This window comes from Sceloporus undulatus, chromosome 3 (assembly GCF_019175285.1).
Source record: "Sceloporus undulatus isolate JIND9_A2432 ecotype Alabama chromosome 3, SceUnd_v1.1, whole genome shotgun sequence".
In the NCBI taxonomy this organism is placed as follows: Eukaryota; Metazoa; Chordata; class Lepidosauria; order Squamata; family Phrynosomatidae; genus Sceloporus; species Sceloporus undulatus.
In genome coordinates, this window is record NC_056524.1 from 222,844,079 (window position 1) to 222,863,631 (window position 19,553).

Below are 19,553 nucleotides of genomic sequence, written 5' to 3' on the forward strand. Positions count from 1 at the left end.
TAATAGAGTGTGGACAGCAGGTGAAGGCCAGCATTATTGTAAACAGCAAACTGGACTGCTTCAGGATGCAAAATCAGGGCACAAAAAAAGTCAGTGAGATGTCCAATGGTTTCATTAAATATTTCATTTTCTCCAGAGACATATCATCAGTCTTGAACCCCAGGTATGACTGTACCATGGGCCAAACCTAGGACAGACTCCTAATATCCCCAACGTGGCATAGAGCTGCAGAATGACAAGATACTGAGCAAACTGACTGTGTTTTGAGTCCTGATCTAGAAGCAAACACTATAAAATAAAATTATAAAATAAAATAAACACTATGAGAGTTTGTCAGAAGCTATTAGGAAACTAAGGTTACTGCCTCTGTGAGGAGATGAGACTGGATAAATATGAAGGAAAGGGATAGATGTTGGAAATATTATTATGGGAGATGTAGTCCAAAAGAGAAACTTTTTCAAGCTCAGGGAAGGACTATGATGGGAAAATTTCTACTTTCTATGGGAAATTAAATAAGCAATTGAATATCAAGCTTTCATTAACTTGTCAATTACTGTATTTTTTTCTAACTGTATCACCACATGTTCAGGTAGTTCACTTCCTTGGGATGGAACACATAGAATGTTTGAAAAGCTATAAATCCAAAAGCAGAACACAGCATGAAAATATCCTAAATACTACACGAAGAAGTCACCCTAACATCATGGTTTTTGACAAGCTTTCATAATAAAGCCCAATTAAATTTATGACACCATATGATCCAGTAACACATTTCATTGATTTTTTATTTAATTTATGTCTTGTTTTTCCTCAAAGGACCTTAAGATAGCATGCATGATTCCCTCCACCTGCTTTATCCTCACAACAACCCTGTGAGGTAGGTTATGCTGAGAATATGGTTTAGCCCAAGATCAATCAATAAGCTTCATAGCCAAGAGAGAATTTGAACTGAGAGCTCCCCAGTCCTAGTCTGAAACACTTATCACTGCACCATATATGATAGTTGTCCTTGTCCGCTTTCCAACCAGAATGTTCTGCAACTGACCTCAGAAGTCCATAGAGATCTTCCAAGTATCCTTCTGTAAAAAGCAGAGATTGCAAGGACTCCCAGTCCCATACCCACCCGTGCCAACCTCTTTCACTCTGTTCTCTCTGAGCAGCTGATTGTTCTCTCTGTTCTTCCTCATGTCTCTTTGATACTGGTGGATGCATTGGGATTAACCTTCCCCTTGGGTATCCTGTATTTGTTCTTTATACTGTAAAGCAGGTTTTTCTGGAAGACTCGTGGGATGTTCCCCTGGTACACGAAGAATGCTATCAGCATCCCTGGAAGAAAGCCAGTGAAAGGAAGGTGTGAATACTGTTTTATTCCAGCCCAGTATACCTTTTCTGGGCATGGGACTAGGGTGGGTAGCATGTAAAGGCTTTCACCAGGTCATAATCAATGAATGCATCCTCTGTCTACTGGCTTATCCATTCCTCTCCCTGAACAGGTGTGTGAAAATCTAATCCATTAATTATAGAGCTAGGTGATCAGACTGTATATCTGGCAGGCTTGCAAGTTTTTATCAAAAGACTCCAAGACCTTCATACATGGTTACCTTCAAGCAAGGTTGCCTCAGATTAGACTCTCACAAAGGGCCATCAAACATAGCTCAGAAAAGAAATATAAAAGGCAAATAAACATTTTTGTACAGCCATTTTGTTCCTGTCCATCGACAGATATTTTCTCTTAGCTTACCATTGTTCTAGAAATCACAAAGCTTTCCCAAAGCAAATTAGATAAGTAACATAAATTTGCAGGGTCTGTGCAGAGAGCAGTACTATTAATGAACCCTTCTCTGCAAGTGGATGAGTCACATCAGGAAAGAAGGAGAGAGAGACTGTATCTTCCTCTTGTCACACTACACAGTTATAGCACTGTGATTCCAGCTTTGCTCTCAATGGTTCCATTACATGTAAGACTGGGATCTGCAGTTTAGGATGTATTTAGAACTCTCAGTATGAGCACCTTTGTGCCTCACCAAACAACAAACACCAGATTTCCTTAGAATCTAGCTGTGGCAATTAAAGTGGAATCATACTGTTATAAATACAGTATGTGATGTAAAGGGTCTCTAGAATTGTCAAATACTGTATTGGTAAGAACCAGGGACGTAGCCAGAATTTTGAGAAGGGGGGGGGGGTTCCAGACTAAGTGCCACCATTATAATGAGGCTTGGGTGCGGTGGCGCAGCAGCATGCACCATTCATTGTATCTAACAGAAGGGGGGTCCGGACCCCACGAACCCTCCCCACTTGGCTACATCCCTGTAAGAACTGTTGGACCAACTTCCCTTGATGTTAATTGCTACAGCCTCCACTGGAGGCCTGAAGTCAAAATATTTTTATTTTCAAAAGGAACTCTGTGGCTTTTGGAGATCATAATTTAACTGCTAGACTGAAGCGGATATTAATTCGAATGAATACAATGGTTTCAGACTTCTCAGAGGGGAGTTCCATTGTTTATTACTACTTATATATCTACAGTTATCACATACATGTTTACCATACCTTGTAGTTGTTTTTTCTCTCTCCCCTTTTACACAAAGGAATCTGCCTGAGCTAAAGCTTGATTTCCAAAATGTTTTACTAATAGCAAGGCTGACAAGGAGATGTATGTTTTTACTCAGTCACTTTGTCATTTCCATGCTACCAAAAAATTCACATTCTAATAGATGACAGAAAACTCTGGCAGTTTGTGATTCATAAGTTATGCTGCTGCTACAAATGTATCCCTAGGAACTTTTGCAATACTATTTACAGTGCTTCTAATTTCTTTCCCAGAGGTTTTGGAGAATTGATCAAAATATATGTTTTCTAGCTTCCTAGAAATTTCACTTTTCCTGCTTCCTTCCCCCTGCCTTCCACAAACAACTGAAACATTTTTTTCTTTCATTTTCTTTTTAAAAACTTAAAAAGACAATTCTGATGGAGCTACTGAAACAACACCAATTCAATATGGACATGTCCCATTTGATTTTGTTTTTTAAAGTTTCAATACAATATTTAATTGTAACTTATTATTCCATGGGCAAAGTCTTGGATTAACTTCAAATTCACCATAATAAAGCTTGACATTGCACAGGCATTAGTGTGTACTTAAGTAAGGTCATAGCTGCCACTAAGCATTTTACGTCACCCATTCTCTTGGAAGCTTGCTCACCTGTGATGGGAGCCAGCCAATACACTTGCATATATTCCAGCAAACTGTTCCCAGAGCAGGAAAAGGTCACAGCAAAGGCCAATGCAGGATTGAAAAATGCCCCTGTGAGAGATGCAGCTGAAAGGGGAGAAAAACAAATAGTTTATGGCACCTTTTTTCTTTCCAAAATGGTTTACAATCTAACATCTAGATTTTTTAGAGCATTAAATGCAGCACTTACATTAAAACTTCATGGAAAGCTCTGGTGGTTTTGCCTGGGGCATGAAGTCTGAATTACAATTCTGCCAGGTAGCTTTTAGCAAAGTGTGGCACTTGCGAGCAGTCTGTAGGGGAAAGCCTAACTGGCTAACATCCTATGGCTGCTACTTGGCAAGTTTATTTCAGACACCTGTTTTGCTGGACAGCGAAGAGAGAGGTCTGGTCACCAGATAAATTGTTAGTTGCAGGTGAGATGCAGGTGATTACAGTAACAATGCAGACAGACTTAAGAGCAGCATTAAAAATATAAAAATATTTAATTCATTTTCTTTCTTTTGCTATGCTAACCTATCATTTCTTCCTTTTGTCAGGACAAGACCTGCCCATCAGTTGCCTTGATTTGCTGACAAATGACATATTCCCATATTCTGACAAAAAGTCCTGAAGTTGTTCCCTCCTGCGGTCAAGGGACCATGTAGGCATCTAGGATGAGTGGCTAACCAAGAGGACCTAAATCGGCATAGCAGAAGAGTCACTGAGAGTCAACCATATAGAGACTGCAGAGGCTGAAGGCATGTCTGAAGAACATGATCTCCCTAGTTCAAAAGCAGACTAAATAGAAAGTGAAATTTACCTCAGCACTGCTGATCGTCAGTGCATCTAAGCACAAAAGGCTAGCTTACCAAATGCAGCAGTTATGTAATACATGCAACTTTGTCCTCAACACATCAGCACTGTTGTCCTGCATCAGTGGCCTAGGGTCAGTTCTGTACATACTTCTGGTGTTTTGTGTGTGTGTGTATACCTTAGAATCATAGAATCATAGAGTTGGAAGAGACCACACAGGCCATCCAGTCCAACCCCCTGCCATGCAGGAAATCCAATACCTTCAAGTTGCCTGTCAGTTTATGGCAACCCCATGAAGTTCATTGGATTTTCTTAGGCAAAGAATACTCAAGAGGTGGTTTTGACAGTTCCTTCCTCTGAAATAAAGCCTACAGCACTTGATAGTCACTGACAGTCTCACAGACATGTACTAACCAGGGCTGACCCTGTGTAGCTTCCAAGATCAGATGGGATCTGGTGCCTTTAGGGGTGGTTGGGTCCTTCTGGTGTTATAATGCAAACAAACTCCTCAAAAAACCTAAGTGATAAGCCATATTTAGTACATGCTACAGTATATGCCATCAGTACACAGAAGTACAACATATATTAAATACTTTGTGTAGTTTCTAAATAAATATCATGCCAAGAAGCAGAATACTGGTTAGAAATTCTTACCTGCATGGGCCAGTGCAGTAACAGTAAGTGCCACAATGGTGATTCTGTACATGGAAGAGCTAGCCTGGAACCTGAGAATCGTGAGCTGGAAAAAAAAATGAACATATGGCTTCCACAAAAATGCCATGGGAGACAGAGGTGTTGAGAGATGAACTGCAGTCTTGGGCCATTAAATTCTGAATCATGTGGAAGTCTGTCAGTTCCCTTGACCAATATTGCTTGGTAAATGCACTGGCTGCTTCCATGCCCATAAATTGAGCCAAGACTTTGGTGACAGTAGCCCCAAAAGAAGAATCCAAAGCCAGAAATTCTTGGAGTGAGATGGAAGGGTTGGCAGAAGCTCCACTGAAAGAAGCACCATGAATCAAGAAGAGAAGAAAAAGCAGAGTCAGACTGACATCTGGACCAAAGCCGCCACCCCATGGGCCAATCTCCCGCAGCATTTTCAATTCGAGATAGCAAGCACACATCTGGAATGCACTGATCAATTCAGCTGCAAGACAAGTGTACACCTTAGGTGGAAAAATTCTCTTGGAGAGTTTCCTGATCACCTCACAAAGGCCCACAGTGAAGAAGAAAAAGGCTATTGAGACGTTCAGACCAGCCATGCTGGAAATCACTTCAGAGATAGGAAGTGAGCTGTAATAGAAGAACTTCACTACTTTAAAGAGTGTAGGGGGAAAGGATTAACCACCTGCTGTTCTCCCACATTAAGGCACCTTTAAGTAAACACAGCACAGGCTGACAGGCACCTAGTTAATAGGGTCATGGAAATCTCTGTGAAATCCAACACGTTTGACATCCTTAAGCAACTGGCTTGGACATAGTTCCACTTCCTTATCACCTCAATATCACCTTCTAACCAGAATGTCATATTTGCTTTTGTTTTTAAATATACCACTAGCCCCAGCCAAAATGTTTAGCTAGAAAACCAAGATGCTGTAGCCTAAAACTGGTTAAGAATTCAGCGAGACCAGCAAGTAATGCACTGTTTTGATCAGGTAATTGACCCAGGAGCACAGCAGTTGAAATGCTTCTATTTACCTACAAAGTTATTTTTTACAGATGAGGGTTATATGATCCTCTGGCTCATTTACCTTCATTTACTAACTGGGTCATTAGCTACCCATGGTAGAGAAGTTTTGGTTCACTGAACTCCATTCTTTGCTTTTGATTTTGTCTTAAATTTTTCTGGGAGTTATAGTACTTTATTCCTCCTCCACTCAGTCGGCATTGTTTCCTAATAGCAAACCAATTAAGAAAATAACAAGTTCTGGAGAACAGCGAAAGAACTACTCAGCTGCACAAAATGTCTTAGATTTCAAACCCTGGGGTAAATCTATATAAATATAAGGAGATGTTGAAAGATCTCAGCCCAATCCACTTCCCAAAAGTTTAGCATAATTTTTGTCAATGTAACTTGAAAGAGGGTGGGGGCTGTATTGTAAACTGCCAGTTTGCAGGATTGTACCTCTAATTTCTGATTTTTTTCACTTCATTGATAGAACCTGTTCCTGCAGATGAAAACTCCAAAGCAAATCTCTGAGTATATGATGCAAACATTGAGTGACATGTGCCCATCAAACTCAACTGTGAAGAAGCGGCGTGCCAACTTTCAGCATGGAAATTTTAAGACCAAACATGCAGCGAGGTCTGGGAGGCCTTCAACTGTGTCAATGCCTGAAATCGTTGAACATGTTCATGACCTGATTTTGGCAGATTGGCAAATCTCAGCTAAAACAATTGCTGAGACAATAGAGACATCTCAGAAAAAACAGAATTTGTAAATCATGAGCAGTTGGCTATGCAAAATCCACTAGCCAAATGGGCACTGAAATTCTCAAATGCTGACCAGAAATGAAGTCGAGTGGATACCTCCGTTAATTTTGCAGCATTTTGAGTGATCTAGTGATAATTTTTGGAGTGACTTATCACTGTTGATTGAACAGTTATATCACTATGATTCACAGACCACACAATAGTCCTTGCAGTGGTGGCACTCAAGTTCTCCACAGCTGAAGAACCAAAAGGTGAGCAGGAAAGGCCATGGCATGGCCACATTTTTGGGGGATAAGTAAGGAAGGTATTTTGATGAAGGGCCAAACAGTTAATGCAAAATACTACTCTAACTTGCTGTACCAATTAAAGGAAGCACTGAAGGAAAAACAGTGAGGGAAGCTGCAGAAAGGTGGTCTCTTTTTGCAGGACAATGCACTTGCTCACAGGGTTGGTGAAACAATAGAGTATTTGAAGAATTTGAGGTTTGGGTGCATAGATCATCCACCCTACTCACCAGGGCTTGCACCATCCTGTTTCCAAACCTTAAAAAGAGTTTTTAAAGGATTTAAAAAAAAATAATTCAGAGGTGATAGCAGAATTAGAGCAGTATTTCAGTAACCAGACATTTTTAAAAAAAAAAAGGGGGGGGGAGTAAAGAAACTTGAGAATTTAAGTATGTCGAACTTTGGGATATGTGAAATAGAAAATATATTTCATGGTTCTAGGTCAATTCCTTCTTGGTCAGGCTGAGGATTTTTCATCACCCCTAAGAAAAAGCCAGTGTGGCGTAGTGGTTTGAGTGTCAGGTTAGGACTGGGAAGAGCCAGGTTCAAACCCTTCTTCAGTTGGGAAGCCATTCTTACCAGCCAATCACTAATCTCTGCCTCATATAGTGTGTCTGCTACTCTGCCAAGAATTGTTATGAAGGCAAGTATTTACTAAGCTAATTAGACTTTGTGGTATAATAATGAAATATCTGCAGCATAGAAAATAATTCCCTAAAAGATGTGAGACTACTTTCTAGCAATTCTTTCGTGACAGTTTCAGTTCCTGAATGGAATTCTTGACTGGACATCAGGAGAGAGGGAATCTTGCAGTTTCCTTTGCCCTATCATTCTTCCCAGTTGCTTTGATGAGGTAGAAGGCACCTGAAAGGTAGCCAATTGGGGATGAACAATGAGTCACTAAGAATAGGGTGCCCACAAGTATTTCCATGTACAAACACCCTCTTTTTAAAATGTACAGATATGGATGGGAGGGAATTTCTTCCGTCATTCAGCAGTAGCTGAAGTAGAACTGGAAACAGGAGTGAACTGTAGGGAGAAGCTATCATAGGTTGAGTAGGAAGATGCCAAGCAAGATCAGGGCACAATCCAGCTGGCCTGCTTCTGTCAGCAGAATCAAGAGGGGCACGCACTGTAGTCAGGGGGAGGAAGGTGAGAGGAAGGTTGGTCGGGTGGAGATACAACAAGAGGGAGTGGAAGACCCAGGGGAAGTAGAGGTTGAGGAGGTGAGGCCCTTAGGAAGAGGCATAAAAGGTGAAGGAGAGGAGAACACAGGGAGGGGGAGCAGATGTGGAAGAACGGGGCGTGGAGAGGCAGTCGGAACAGGGATAGGAAAGGTGATGCGAAGCCTTCGGAGAGAAGGCTGACCCGTGACGCTTCAGGGGAGACATGGATTGTTGCGCATGGGGCCTCATCTGGAGGTAAAGCTCAGGAACCCACAGGAGGAAGGGCACTTTAGATATCCCGGGAAAGGCAACTGGCAGAAGAGAGGAGGAACGTTGGAAGGGGAGCGGTGGGACCCGAAAGGTGAGCAGTGGGAACAGCGTCTGGAGCCAGCAGAACAGGAGAAGTCCAAGCTGGAGATGCTTGAAAAGTGCTTTGGGCCAAAAGAAGAATTTGTGGAAGACTCTCAGTGAAGGAACTAGAGACTGCTGAGAACTGGGTGTTCACGGGGGTTTGGATGTTGTGTTTGTGAAGAAAGTTTAGTAAAGTTTGAAGCATTCCACCAATGTGTCCGTGAGTTTGTAAGCGAAGCTCAGCGTTTGGAACCCACGTGGAACCAATATGTCCCAAGGCGCGCACGCCCAACCCACACCCACAAAAAACATTACAGCCAGGTGGAGAAACCTCTAGGTCGGCAACCTCCGGCCCACGGCTGGGTGCGGCCCCGAAGGCCTACTACCACCCCCGGCTGCTTCTTGCTGCTTCCGCTGCCGCAGCATCCCCCTTTCGGCTGTTTTCGCCACTCTGGGGCGCCGCCATTTTTGGGCGAAAAAAAATGGCGGCGCCATAGCAGCCTCTGGGGTATGGGCGCTCCATTTTTGCCGCCCAAATGGCGCGCCAGACGCCGCAGCGGCACTGGTGTCGGGCCTCGAGGAGGCCCGCTGCCGTTTCTTGGGACCCTCCAGGAGGTTCCCAGGGCGACGGGGGCCTCTGGGAGGCCCTTGCGTCTCTGGGACCTCTCCAGGTGGGCTCCCAGTGCGGAGGGGGGCCTCTGCAGGCCGCTGCCCACCTGGGCTGCAGGAGGGCTCCCAGGGGGCAGGATGGGGCCTCTGGGGCCGCTGCCTCCCTGGCTGGGCCTCAGTGGGCTCCAGTGGTGGAGGGGCCTCTCGGGGCCGCTGCCGTCCTGGGGCCCTGAAGGAAGGCTCCAGGGCGCGGGTGGCCTATGCGGGTGCTGCCATCTCTGGGGCCCTCCAGGCGGGCTCCCAGGGGCTGGGGGCCTCTGTGTGGCGCTGCCATCTCTGGGCTTCCAGGAGGGCTCCCGGAGCAGGGGGGCCTCTGGGGGCCCCGGTGCCGATTGCTGGGGCCTCAGGGGTCCTCCATGCTGGCAGTCCCCCCAGCTTTTTGCTGTCTCTTGTAGGGGCCTGGGTGCCCCGTCAGGGGCCACAAAAATGCGGAGGCCTGGCCCCCCGAGGGTGGAAGCTCCGCCCCAGCATGCGGCGGCCCCCCCTGGAGGGGTGAAAGCTCCCACCCCGCACCAACAGCCCCACCCCGACGGTGGAAGCTCCACCCCAGCAGTGGCCCCCCGCCCAGGGTGGAGGCTCCACCCTGCACATGGCCCCCCCCAGGAGGTCAAAGCTCCACCACCCCCAGCTTCGCCCCCCAGTGCTTTAGGGACAGCAACCGCTCCCCGGCAAGGTTTCCTACCCCTGCTCTAGTCAGTATTGGGGATGGTGGGCTCAGGAATAGGAAAGGCCAAGAAATTGTTTGCTTTGTTTAAGGAACTCCAAGGAGGGAGATTCCACACATCCGAGGGGTGTGCCACTGTCGGACTGCCCTGAAGGAGTTTCGTCCTAATGTTGAGGTGGAATTCTTTTTTCCTGTAGCTTGCATCCATTGTTTTTCCGGTTCCTTTTCTCTGATGCAGCAGAAAGACAAGCTTGTTGTCCTCCGCAATATGGCATCCTTTTTAGTCAGGGATAGGCAACTTTTTTTTGAGCCGGGGGCCGGTTTTGCTGTCCCTCAACACTGGGGGGCCGAAGCCAAAAAATAAATATATTTAATATTTTGAAAAACTTATAAATATAAACCGGACAAATTGTATGACAACATTTTTTCAAATGTGGACACTTTTTTTTAAAAAAATGGAGGACCGCAAACATTTTTGTATTTTTTTAAAAAATGTTTAATATAAATTTGCATGTTTCCGAGGTGTCTATAGACATTGCCCCCCCCTTCTGCGCGCGAGAGGCAAAGGCCCCCGGTTGGCTCTGCGGCAGGCTGGCTGGGGCCGGTCCCAAGGCCTTCGCCGGGCCGCTTCCGCCCCGGCCGCAGGTTGCCTACCCCTTGCTTTTTAAGTATTTAAACATGGATATCATATCCCTCTTAACCTTCTCTTCTCCAGGCTAAATCCCCAGCTCCTCTTACAGGCCGGGGGATGCGCGGCAGCCTGGACCGCCCCAGCCCGGTCCTGCTGCCGATTACCGCCAGGGCCTTTTGGCCTCTCGCGCGCAGGGGCAAGGGGGCAATTGTCTATAGACTCCTCAGAAACATGCATTTATTAACATTTTAAAAATCAGCTTTTTTTTTTTGCATGTACTCCAGTTTTTTTTAAAGTGTCCACCATTTGAAATATTTGTCTACATTTGGTCCCGGTTTATTTATTTATTTATTTTTTTTAAAAAATTTTAATATTTTTTTTTTTGCTTCGTGTCCTCAGTTGTCTGAGGACAGCAACCCGGCCCCCCGGCTCAAAAAGGTTGCCAACCTGCCCTAAGGCATTTCCTCATAGGGCAAGTTTCCAGACTTCACCATTTTAGTCGCCCTCCTTTGGACATGCCTCATTTCCAATGTCCTTTTTTTGAATTGTGGCGCCCAGAACTGAACACAATATTCTAGGTGGGGTCTGACCAAGCAGAATAGAGTGGCACTATTACTTCTCTTGATCTAGACACTATACTTCTATTGATGCAGCTAAATTGCATGTGCCTTTTTAGCTGCTGCATTCCACTGTTTGACTCTTGTTTCAATTTGTGGTCTACTTGGACTCTAGTCCCTTTCATTCATAGTCTCATTCAGCCAGGTGTCACCCATCCATATCTGTGCATTTCATTTTTTTTTCCTGCCCTAAGTGCAGTACCTTACATTCCTTTCCGTGTTGAATTTCATTTTTGTTAGCTTTTGGCCCAGCTTTCTAGTTATTCAGGTCATTTTGAATTTGATTCCTGTCCCTGGAGTATTAGCTATTCCTCCTATTTGTTCATCTGCAAATTTATAAGTATGCCCCAATTTTTTCATCCACCAGATACTTTGAATATCTGGGCAGGCAGAGCCTCTCGGGACCCACTGGTCACTCCTGCAGGATGATAAGGTATCCATTGTATGAGCAACCCTTTGATGTTGGCCAGTCAACCAATTTACATCCATGTAACAGATTGCCTTGTCGCGCCACATTTTTTTACAAGCTTGTTTTAGAATGTCATTGTAACCTTGTCAAAGGCCTTATACTGAAACAAGATATACTGATATCCGCAGCTTTCCCTAGAAAAGGGGAGAAGAGGGGAAAAAAGGAGAAGAAAAAAAAAAATAGGATCATCTAACAACTGGTAATTTTATCAAGGAAGAGATTAGATTTTCTGGCATGGCTTGTTCTCTATAGATCAGAGGGAATAATTCTTTCACTTGATTTGTTACTTTCATTAGAATGTCTTGTTACAGCAGATGAGAGCTCAGTTGGGAGAAAAAAAAAACAAGGAATGGTACTTAGACAGTCATCTGCCATATAACATTTCAAAAAAAGCTGTCATGCCACTAGTTATAGGCAACATAATGACATCTTGTGGCAACCCATGAGATAACAGAGCTAAGTTAACCATCAAAGAAGACAGGCAAGTCTCAATTTTGAGGTTGCCTTTCTAGACTTACAATGCAAATGTTTTGGTGTTGTGGCATCAAGTTATTTCTGACTTACGGAACTCTTAAGCAGCAGGGTAGGCAACCTTTGAGCCGGGGCGGGTTGCGTCCCTCAACTGGGGGGCCGAAGCAAAAAAAAATTAAAAAAAAAAAAACAAATTAAATAAATAAATAAACCGGGGCAAATGTAGACAACATTTTCAAATGGTGGACATTTTTTAAAAAGTGGAGGACACGCAAAAAAAATAAGCTGATTTTAAAAAATGTTAATATAAATGCATGTTTCTGAGGCGTCTATAGACCAATGCCCCCCTTGCCCCTGCGCGTGAGAGGCCAAAGGCCCGCGGCAATCGGTGGCAGGACCGGGCTGGGGCCAGTCCCAAGGCCTCTCCGGGCCGCATTCAGCCCCGCAGCCGCAGGTTGCCTACCCCTGCTCTAAAGCAACTCATCATGGGATCTTCTTGCCAAGATTTGTTTTGAGGGCTATGCATTGCCTTTGCCTCCCTCTGATGCTGAGGGGGAATGACTTGCCATAGTCACTCAGTGGGTTTCTATGGCTGAGGGGAGATTCGAACTTTGGTCTCCAGTCTTAGTCCAATGCTCAAAGCACTATGCCATGCTGGTTATCAATGCAAACAGGGACTGATATAAATGGGGGGAACTAGTTCCATAAGAATCAATGAGACCAGGGGGAGTGTTCCACAGAGCTGAAGCAGCCACAAGTTAGCTATTTTAGGCCTGGTACAGAGAGAGAAAGGACGGCCAAAAGGAAATGGAGCTACTTCCCGCGATACCAGTTAAAGCGCCATTTGAGCCCTGGGGCATCGCGGTGATGTGTCTTATGCACGCACTGTTGGACGGTCGCACAAGGACACATCATTGGTACAATGCACTGCCTACGCACGCTACCATACCTACTAGGTCAACACAGCCACGCCGCTTGTGGACCCGTCTGTACCAGGCCTTACTCAATCCATTACCAATTTAGAGGACTTTTAAAACAAGAAACATCAGAGTTCACTTTTCCAGAGACATGTCCAGATGCTCTACACAAAGACCAAAGAGGCAACTGCTTTACTAAGGGTTTGGGGTGAGCTGGCTTGCCATCAGACAAAGAAGCCACCAAAGTGCTAAGAACTGTTCATCTGCTGTGCCTTTCCCAACAAGCTTCCAAGGTAAGAGAAAACACATCAGGAGTAAGAAAGCAGGCAGATCTTGGTGCTCTTCTTTCAGCAGGTGCAAAAGAACACACAGAGGGAGAGGCGGGGCAAATCTGCTGGACCAGCGGCACTAAAAAGGAAAAAAAGTCCATTCGGATAGTTTTTTTCAAGTAACTAAAAGGGGGAAATTAGTAATTATGATTTTCTTATGAGATTATATTATTATTATTATTATCCTTTATTTATAAAGCGCTGTAAATTTACACAAAAATATTTTAATTGCTTTTGATAAACCGAAAATATTAATAAACTGCAACTATAATGGTAACTAACTACCTTGGAAGGAACTTTTAAAGTACAAGTTTAACTACTATACCTATGACAGAACTAGGTGTTACTTAAGTGTCACAATGGAATAAACCTGATCAAGAAGTTTATTCAACTTCAAAGACAATTACAAGTTCAGAACCAATTACAAAGTAAAAGTTTGCCATTAGTTTGGCTGTTGCAAATATTTTTAAGAACTTTAGCAATGTTATTCAATATGGCTAAAGACGTGTTCTTAATGTGTGGGGTTTTTGTTTTGGGGGGGTTTAAAGTAGGATTTTTAAAAAAAATTTCAATAAAAATTTTAAAAAATAAAATAAAATAGGAATTTGTAACTGAGACAACAAATTGCCAGGAAAATAGTGTTCAATAGCATGGAGATACGATAGCTGAGTTTTGGCTTCCAGAGAAGCTTGGAAGACAAATGATTATTCAGCCATATATCTGCTCCAAATGAAGCAGCACACCACATGCCCCAAAACAAGGAATAGTCTCTCATCAGATGCTATTATCAACTCAAAACGACAAGAGGTGTGAAAATGACAACCAGCAAGTATTTTAGAAATGTTTATTTCTAGCCCTGAAAGAACAAAGTCATTAAACATAGTCAAATACAGTAGTTAATATTGCAGTAACAATTAAATAACAGATGAGATTAAATTAAACAAAAGGCAACAAAATCTGAAGAGTTTTTAAAAAAACCAAAGCTTACACTACTTCTGTTTTCATTTGACAAAGTGAGAGAAAGAGAGCAATGAAGACTTTTGTTTTGAAGTGTGTTTAATTCCAGCTATGAAGATAGCAAAATTCTTTCAACTCTTAGTAGTGGCGTTAATTTGCTCCAAATTGCTTAACAGTACACATCTGGCGACTGCCTAAATTTTAAGATACATGCTCCAGTGATGAATGTCTCAATTCAAACCAACAATCAATTTTTTTAAGTGATGTTTGTAACCATTTTGGGGATCAGGCTGAACCTTGAGAGTTCCTAATTTCAGGTAAGTCTGTTTTCATGGAATGAGGCACCTTTCTCCTGACTGCAATTTCACACCTCTGTTCATAGTGTGCCATTGCAAACATGCCCAAGATTCAAAAGCTGGCTCATATTCTTTTTTTTGTCCATGTGAGCACATGCACACAAGTGCACTTTTAATTCATAGTAATTTTCTATTAGACTAAACTGAATGATTAAACTATGACATGGCTGTCTTGAGCTCTCTATTACAGGCTCTACTCTTACCAACTCCTTTTATAGAACTGTCTTCTATAGTTTTCCACTAAATTAGGATCTAATCCTATATTGGAGCATTTGGGATAATGCCAAGCTATCCCAACAATCAGGGTAAATTGACCAAAAAAAGTCACTATGAATTGAAAGTGTATATTGATAATAGTGCCCAGAAAATATTTGTTTAAACCGTATTTAGCCATAAACTCAAGAGTAAGAACTCTTCCAATGTTCTGCTACGTATTTTCACACTTTGCTAACAAACTACAGTCCAGGGCATGTTCACCACACTCAGAAATATGCACTAGACATCAAAGAAGGAGAAGGCTGTCACTTTTCCACTTCTAAATCAATCTTTTAAGACATTTGCAATATATGATCAATCCATGTACCATACAAACTACATGCATAGCTACACAATGAACCATAATGGGCTAAGAACATTCTGATTTTTTTAATGTCCAATGAAGAGTTCCCAACTCAGCTCACTCCTGTTTATTATCCCCCAGTTATATCACCTAGGAAATTAGGTATCTGCATTGCTGTAGCACTAACCTGCAAGTTACACTCAAAGAGTGTCCACCTGGACATATTGTGGCAATATTCAATAGATACGGACACATAAGAGGCCATGGGATATGGTTCAACAGCTGCTGAGCTAATCCAAACTGCAAGCAATGTAAGCAAAGATTTGTAAACCTTTACAGAATTCAGTTGCTCCTATCACATATGAAGTTAAAGGACAGTATTTTTGTTTGGAAATAAAACTTTCAGAATAACTTGTTACCATTAAAAAAATGCACCTAGGACTCACGTGAATCATGGGTTTGACATATTCTATTGCCAGCAACAGACAAAGACCCAATGGTAAGAGGATGAAAATTAACTGTAAGGGTTGTTTAAATCTCTTGGTTTGATTCACATATTATCAATTTAAGGGCAATGCTATCACAACTTTTAAAGTAATAGCACTGCAAGCAATGGTGATGAGAAGAGCACCTAAAATACCATTTAGACCAAGAGATCACATCTCTTCAGAACAAACCAACACACATTCAAAATGATCTGAAATAGGAAGGTTATAGGACTGCAGACTGGAGTGTGGCATTCTTTTCAGCTGCATTAATAAGGCATTTGTTGGTACACAACAGGGTGCAAGAGGCTACAGGATCTGAAGAAATGAACACTTTGCAATGCAGCAGATTAGAACTTGGACCCTGGCTAATACATATTATTTTACAACCTGTTCATGAAATCCCAGCACAAATGATGTTCTTATGCCAACACATAGCAATATTGTTCACAGGTAGAAAAAATGGCTTTCTACTTTTCATCAGAAAAGCTCTAAGAGGTTGCTTCTCCAGGGCTTTAATATCTTCTGTCAAACATACTGACCAGAAATGACAGAAAGCTACAATATCAAATTAAGAGTTGCTTATTTTACTGTTTGGCACATTATCATTCAAGAAGTCTCTATCAAGATAAGCTCCACATAAAACCACAGTGATTTTAGAAGGCTGATGTGAGCGACAAGGAAATTCCAATGATATATCTGGCCACCTCAACCAGAACTTCAGTTCATCTGTAGTTCCAGTTGCTTTCTTTCATTTAGGGAGGCACTTGATCTTGAGTTTGTCTTTAGTCATAGTAGTTGATAAGTCTTTCCAAGAAAAAGATGACAATGAAATATGTTCCTCTAGCCATTCACAAGCCAATTCAAATGTTGAATCTAAGCTACTCTACTGACTCCAGTTTTTGCCTTCATAGAATAGCACTTTTGGTGTTCAGAAGCTTCAGTTGGATGAATTGTACAAAAAGTCTTGAATCTTCTATTTTTTTTGCAAAATCTGAAGGATCTTTCATTAGTGGAAATGATGCATATATATTTTAATATATGTATGTAACAAGGAAGAGAGCCCTAATACTTAGTCCTGACCACTCCAAAGTTGCTTTTGGAGAGTAAATGTCCAACATATACAAAATGTATTTAATACAAAGAAGGGTAATTTAAAAATTCAGAAGGCACCAGCACAAAGCCCTAAGCCCAAGTAAGAACATGGATACAGCTATAAAACTACAAACTTTCAAAACATTCCTTTAAAATATTATCGACAAATCTACACAGACAAGGGAGGAGTGGAAGACAATTCACAGGAATGGAGTTTTCTCCCCATGCCCAGAGGATGGTTTGAGCATTAAAGAAAAGCAACACTTTCCTCCTTTTCCCCACATGTATTCATTCTCCAAAATTCAGAGACATCTTTCTTTTATGTTAAGAAGTCCATGCAATAAAATTCTACATCAAACACCACTAAGCCTTTTAATTCCCTCTCTACCCATGTTCTTCTGTCTTTAAGAAAAGGCATTGAAAAATTAGGTATCTAGATAGCTGGGTTATTAATGTTGTAACAGTTATAGCTAAACTGAAGATTAAGAGAAAGGAAATAATAGGAACATTCACATTTCTACCATATCTGCTTTTAATAAGTCAGAGCTTGCCATATTCTGTATGAAGACGAAGGAAAGGGAAGAGGGAAAAGGTTAGCAGATCAATGTAATATACCCTCCGCTAAAAGCTTGAATCTGTTGTTCAAGTATTGAAAGTGCCCAGCAGAGCACAATGAGTGGGATCTGGTACAGCAAAGTCATCAAAGAAACCAACTCGCAGGCATAGTAAAATATATTTCTGAGCTGTCTGCAGAAGTGGTGAAAAGGCCAGTGATTCAGTTCACAACTTCTTCCAGACTCCAAGAAGAGTTCACTAACACCACCATTTTTTTTTCTTCGCTTGTGGCTCCAAGGTAAGATTTTTTCCCCTTCTGCAGATATTCAATCCCCTAACAAGAGCAACAATTTATATATTATGAAGATTTTTTTAAAAAATAAAGAACAAAAATAATGATGGCCACAGGGGAAATGCTAACGGTTACTCTTCATTGCTTCTTTGGCTGCTAAGATCAACGGCGTCAAGCTCGACAAAGGTTTGGCCAGTTTCAGGAAAGTATGCTAACAAGAAGAGAAACAAACAATGTTTTAATGGATGGTACTTCAAGGTAAACAATAGCTTCATTTCAAGACTACTGTTTTGCAAACAATACAAATTTGTTATTATACATTTATAATATGAGCAAGCAAATAGGGCACTGAATCTGCCTACAATTTAACGGACAGGTTGAGGTTGCAGTTGAAGTACACCAATAAGTGCCCTTAGCAGCCTGCCTCTAAGAAAATACAATGAAGAAATTGTATCACATGTATGTAATACAATTCAGCATATATATTAAAATTTTCTCCCTAACTCCCTATGACTGCAAATTAGAATTAGAAACCATGATTTGAAGTGGGTTTTCAATTCTAACTTGTAAAAACTATAGTTTGCTCAGTTTAGATGCAACAACAAACTATGGTTTATCATTGAAAGAAATCAGGTAGGTAATTAGAGTGTGCAAACATAGGGGGGACTGTGCAAGTATAAGGCCTGATTTTAAAACCTCGATGTTCCATGTCAACCAAGCTGCAACAATAACTCCTTGGATAGGGCATACAATATGTTGCATTCCTCTGTTAACACCAGCCTCCTCCATCTTCAGTTCGGTCTCCTTTTCAAGTGGAGAGTGACAGAGAACTTCTACTGTGTATGAATGTTCTCCACACAGCTGGGAAGTTGGCTCTCCTGTTCACATTCATCACTCTCCATATCAGGAGAGTGATGGAGCTGGACACAGGTATAGTGCACTCTGTTCTTCACACAGTGATTCAATATGATTTCATCAAGACTAAATAGTTGTTGTCCGTCAGACACTGTAATTCAACTAATATGCAGCCCCAATAAGTTGTGACCCTCGTCCTCAAGCTTCATTAAGACTGCACTACAGTGGAGAAGACAAAGCCGTGGAAAAAGGTTTCTCCTCACACTATAAAACTGCACTGAATGAATCTATTATCACTGCTTTGATGTGCAGTGACTATTTCCATTTGCATTTTGTCGATTTTGCCACAATCTTTACATTGTTTGAAAAGATTTGCTCCCCGCCTCCCTTTGACTACTCTACCATGCAGACATATAACCTTCCCCCCTCTGCTAAACTCAAGCTAATGTTTCTTCATCAGGGGAGGAGCTGGAGAAGGCTGACTGGTAGTGTAGGATACCCTGCCTTCTTCTGATAAATCTGCTTCCAGAGTACAGTGGCCTCTGCAACAGTCAAAACATCCCCAGGGAGATCATGAGAGACTAATACTGTGTTACATGGCTTGATGAAGCATGATTCTTCTTTTTCCCCCAGGAAAACATGGCATATCAGAAAGTATTAGAAAAGAACAAGATTAGGCTCCTTAACAAATCAAGGGAAAGGTTGAGCACCTGATCTAGCCAAAGTACTTGTACTGGGAATTTCCCTACCAAGCATCTCCACATATGTAAAGTGCATTCTCTCTATTTTTGCATACCCTATTCTATTACATGCTCTTCTGCAATGGCTACAGCAATTATCCTGTTCATTACTTGACTTTCTAGTAGAAAGCATTTTGCCTCTGATAGATAACATTAGCCTAGCTCTCAGTCTGTTTACCTGTAACAGTTCTTTGGCTGACCCTCTTTTCTCTACATCCATTTCCAAACAGCTATTTAGAAAGTCACGGAATATTGGGGAGAGTTTTTCTGGGTTTTGTAACTCTGGGGTGCCATTAGTTGCTATTAAATAGAGTGCCTGTAATGAAAACAAACAAACAAGCTTCAGTTAAATAAACAAAAAAGATGGTTTGCATTCTACTACAAAGGTATACCCCAGTTAATAAACCAGATGCATTTCTGCACTTTACTACTATAACAGAAAAATTTGGCATGAAAGTCAGAAATAGCATTGAAAGACTGGAGACAGAATCCTACATTACAAAAAAGAAGGGTACTTCAACACATTTCAGCAAAATTTTTATTCAGAACTAACAATATGTACCTGTCCTTATTGTTTCAATATGTGAAATAAAAGAATAAGGACAAGTGTCTTGCAGAAGGAAATGAA

At 41.9% G+C, this 19,553-nt stretch overlaps 2 protein-coding genes across 5 annotated transcripts in view; both read right to left on the minus strand.

Annotated features, from left to right (window-relative positions):
- Positions 1-759: 759 nt before the first annotated feature.
- On the minus strand, positions 760-8,434 carry LOC121924842 (aquaporin-12-like). The gene is given in 4 exon segments (XM_042456334.1): positions 760-1,326; positions 3,206-3,322; positions 4,685-4,781; positions 4,783-8,434. Coding segments are annotated over 4 exon segments (867 nt in total). The 5' UTR covers positions 5,293-8,434; the 3' UTR covers positions 760-1,183.
- Positions 8,435-13,861: 5,427 nt separating this feature from the next.
- Positions 13,862-19,553, minus strand: part of PAK2 (p21 (RAC1) activated kinase 2) — a 54,369-nt gene continuing 48,677 nt past the window's right edge. For all 4 annotated transcript variants that reach the window (XM_042458154.1, XM_042458153.1, XM_042458155.1 and 1 more), the window contains exons 14-15: positions 19,104-19,241; positions 13,862-17,541 (exon numbers count right to left, since the gene is read on the minus strand). In XM_042458154.1, the coding sequence (XP_042314088.1) occupies positions 17,455-17,541; positions 19,104-19,241 (225 nt within the window). In that variant the 3' untranslated portion in view covers positions 13,862-17,454. The remainder of the gene's footprint in view (positions 17,542-19,103; positions 19,242-19,553) is intronic.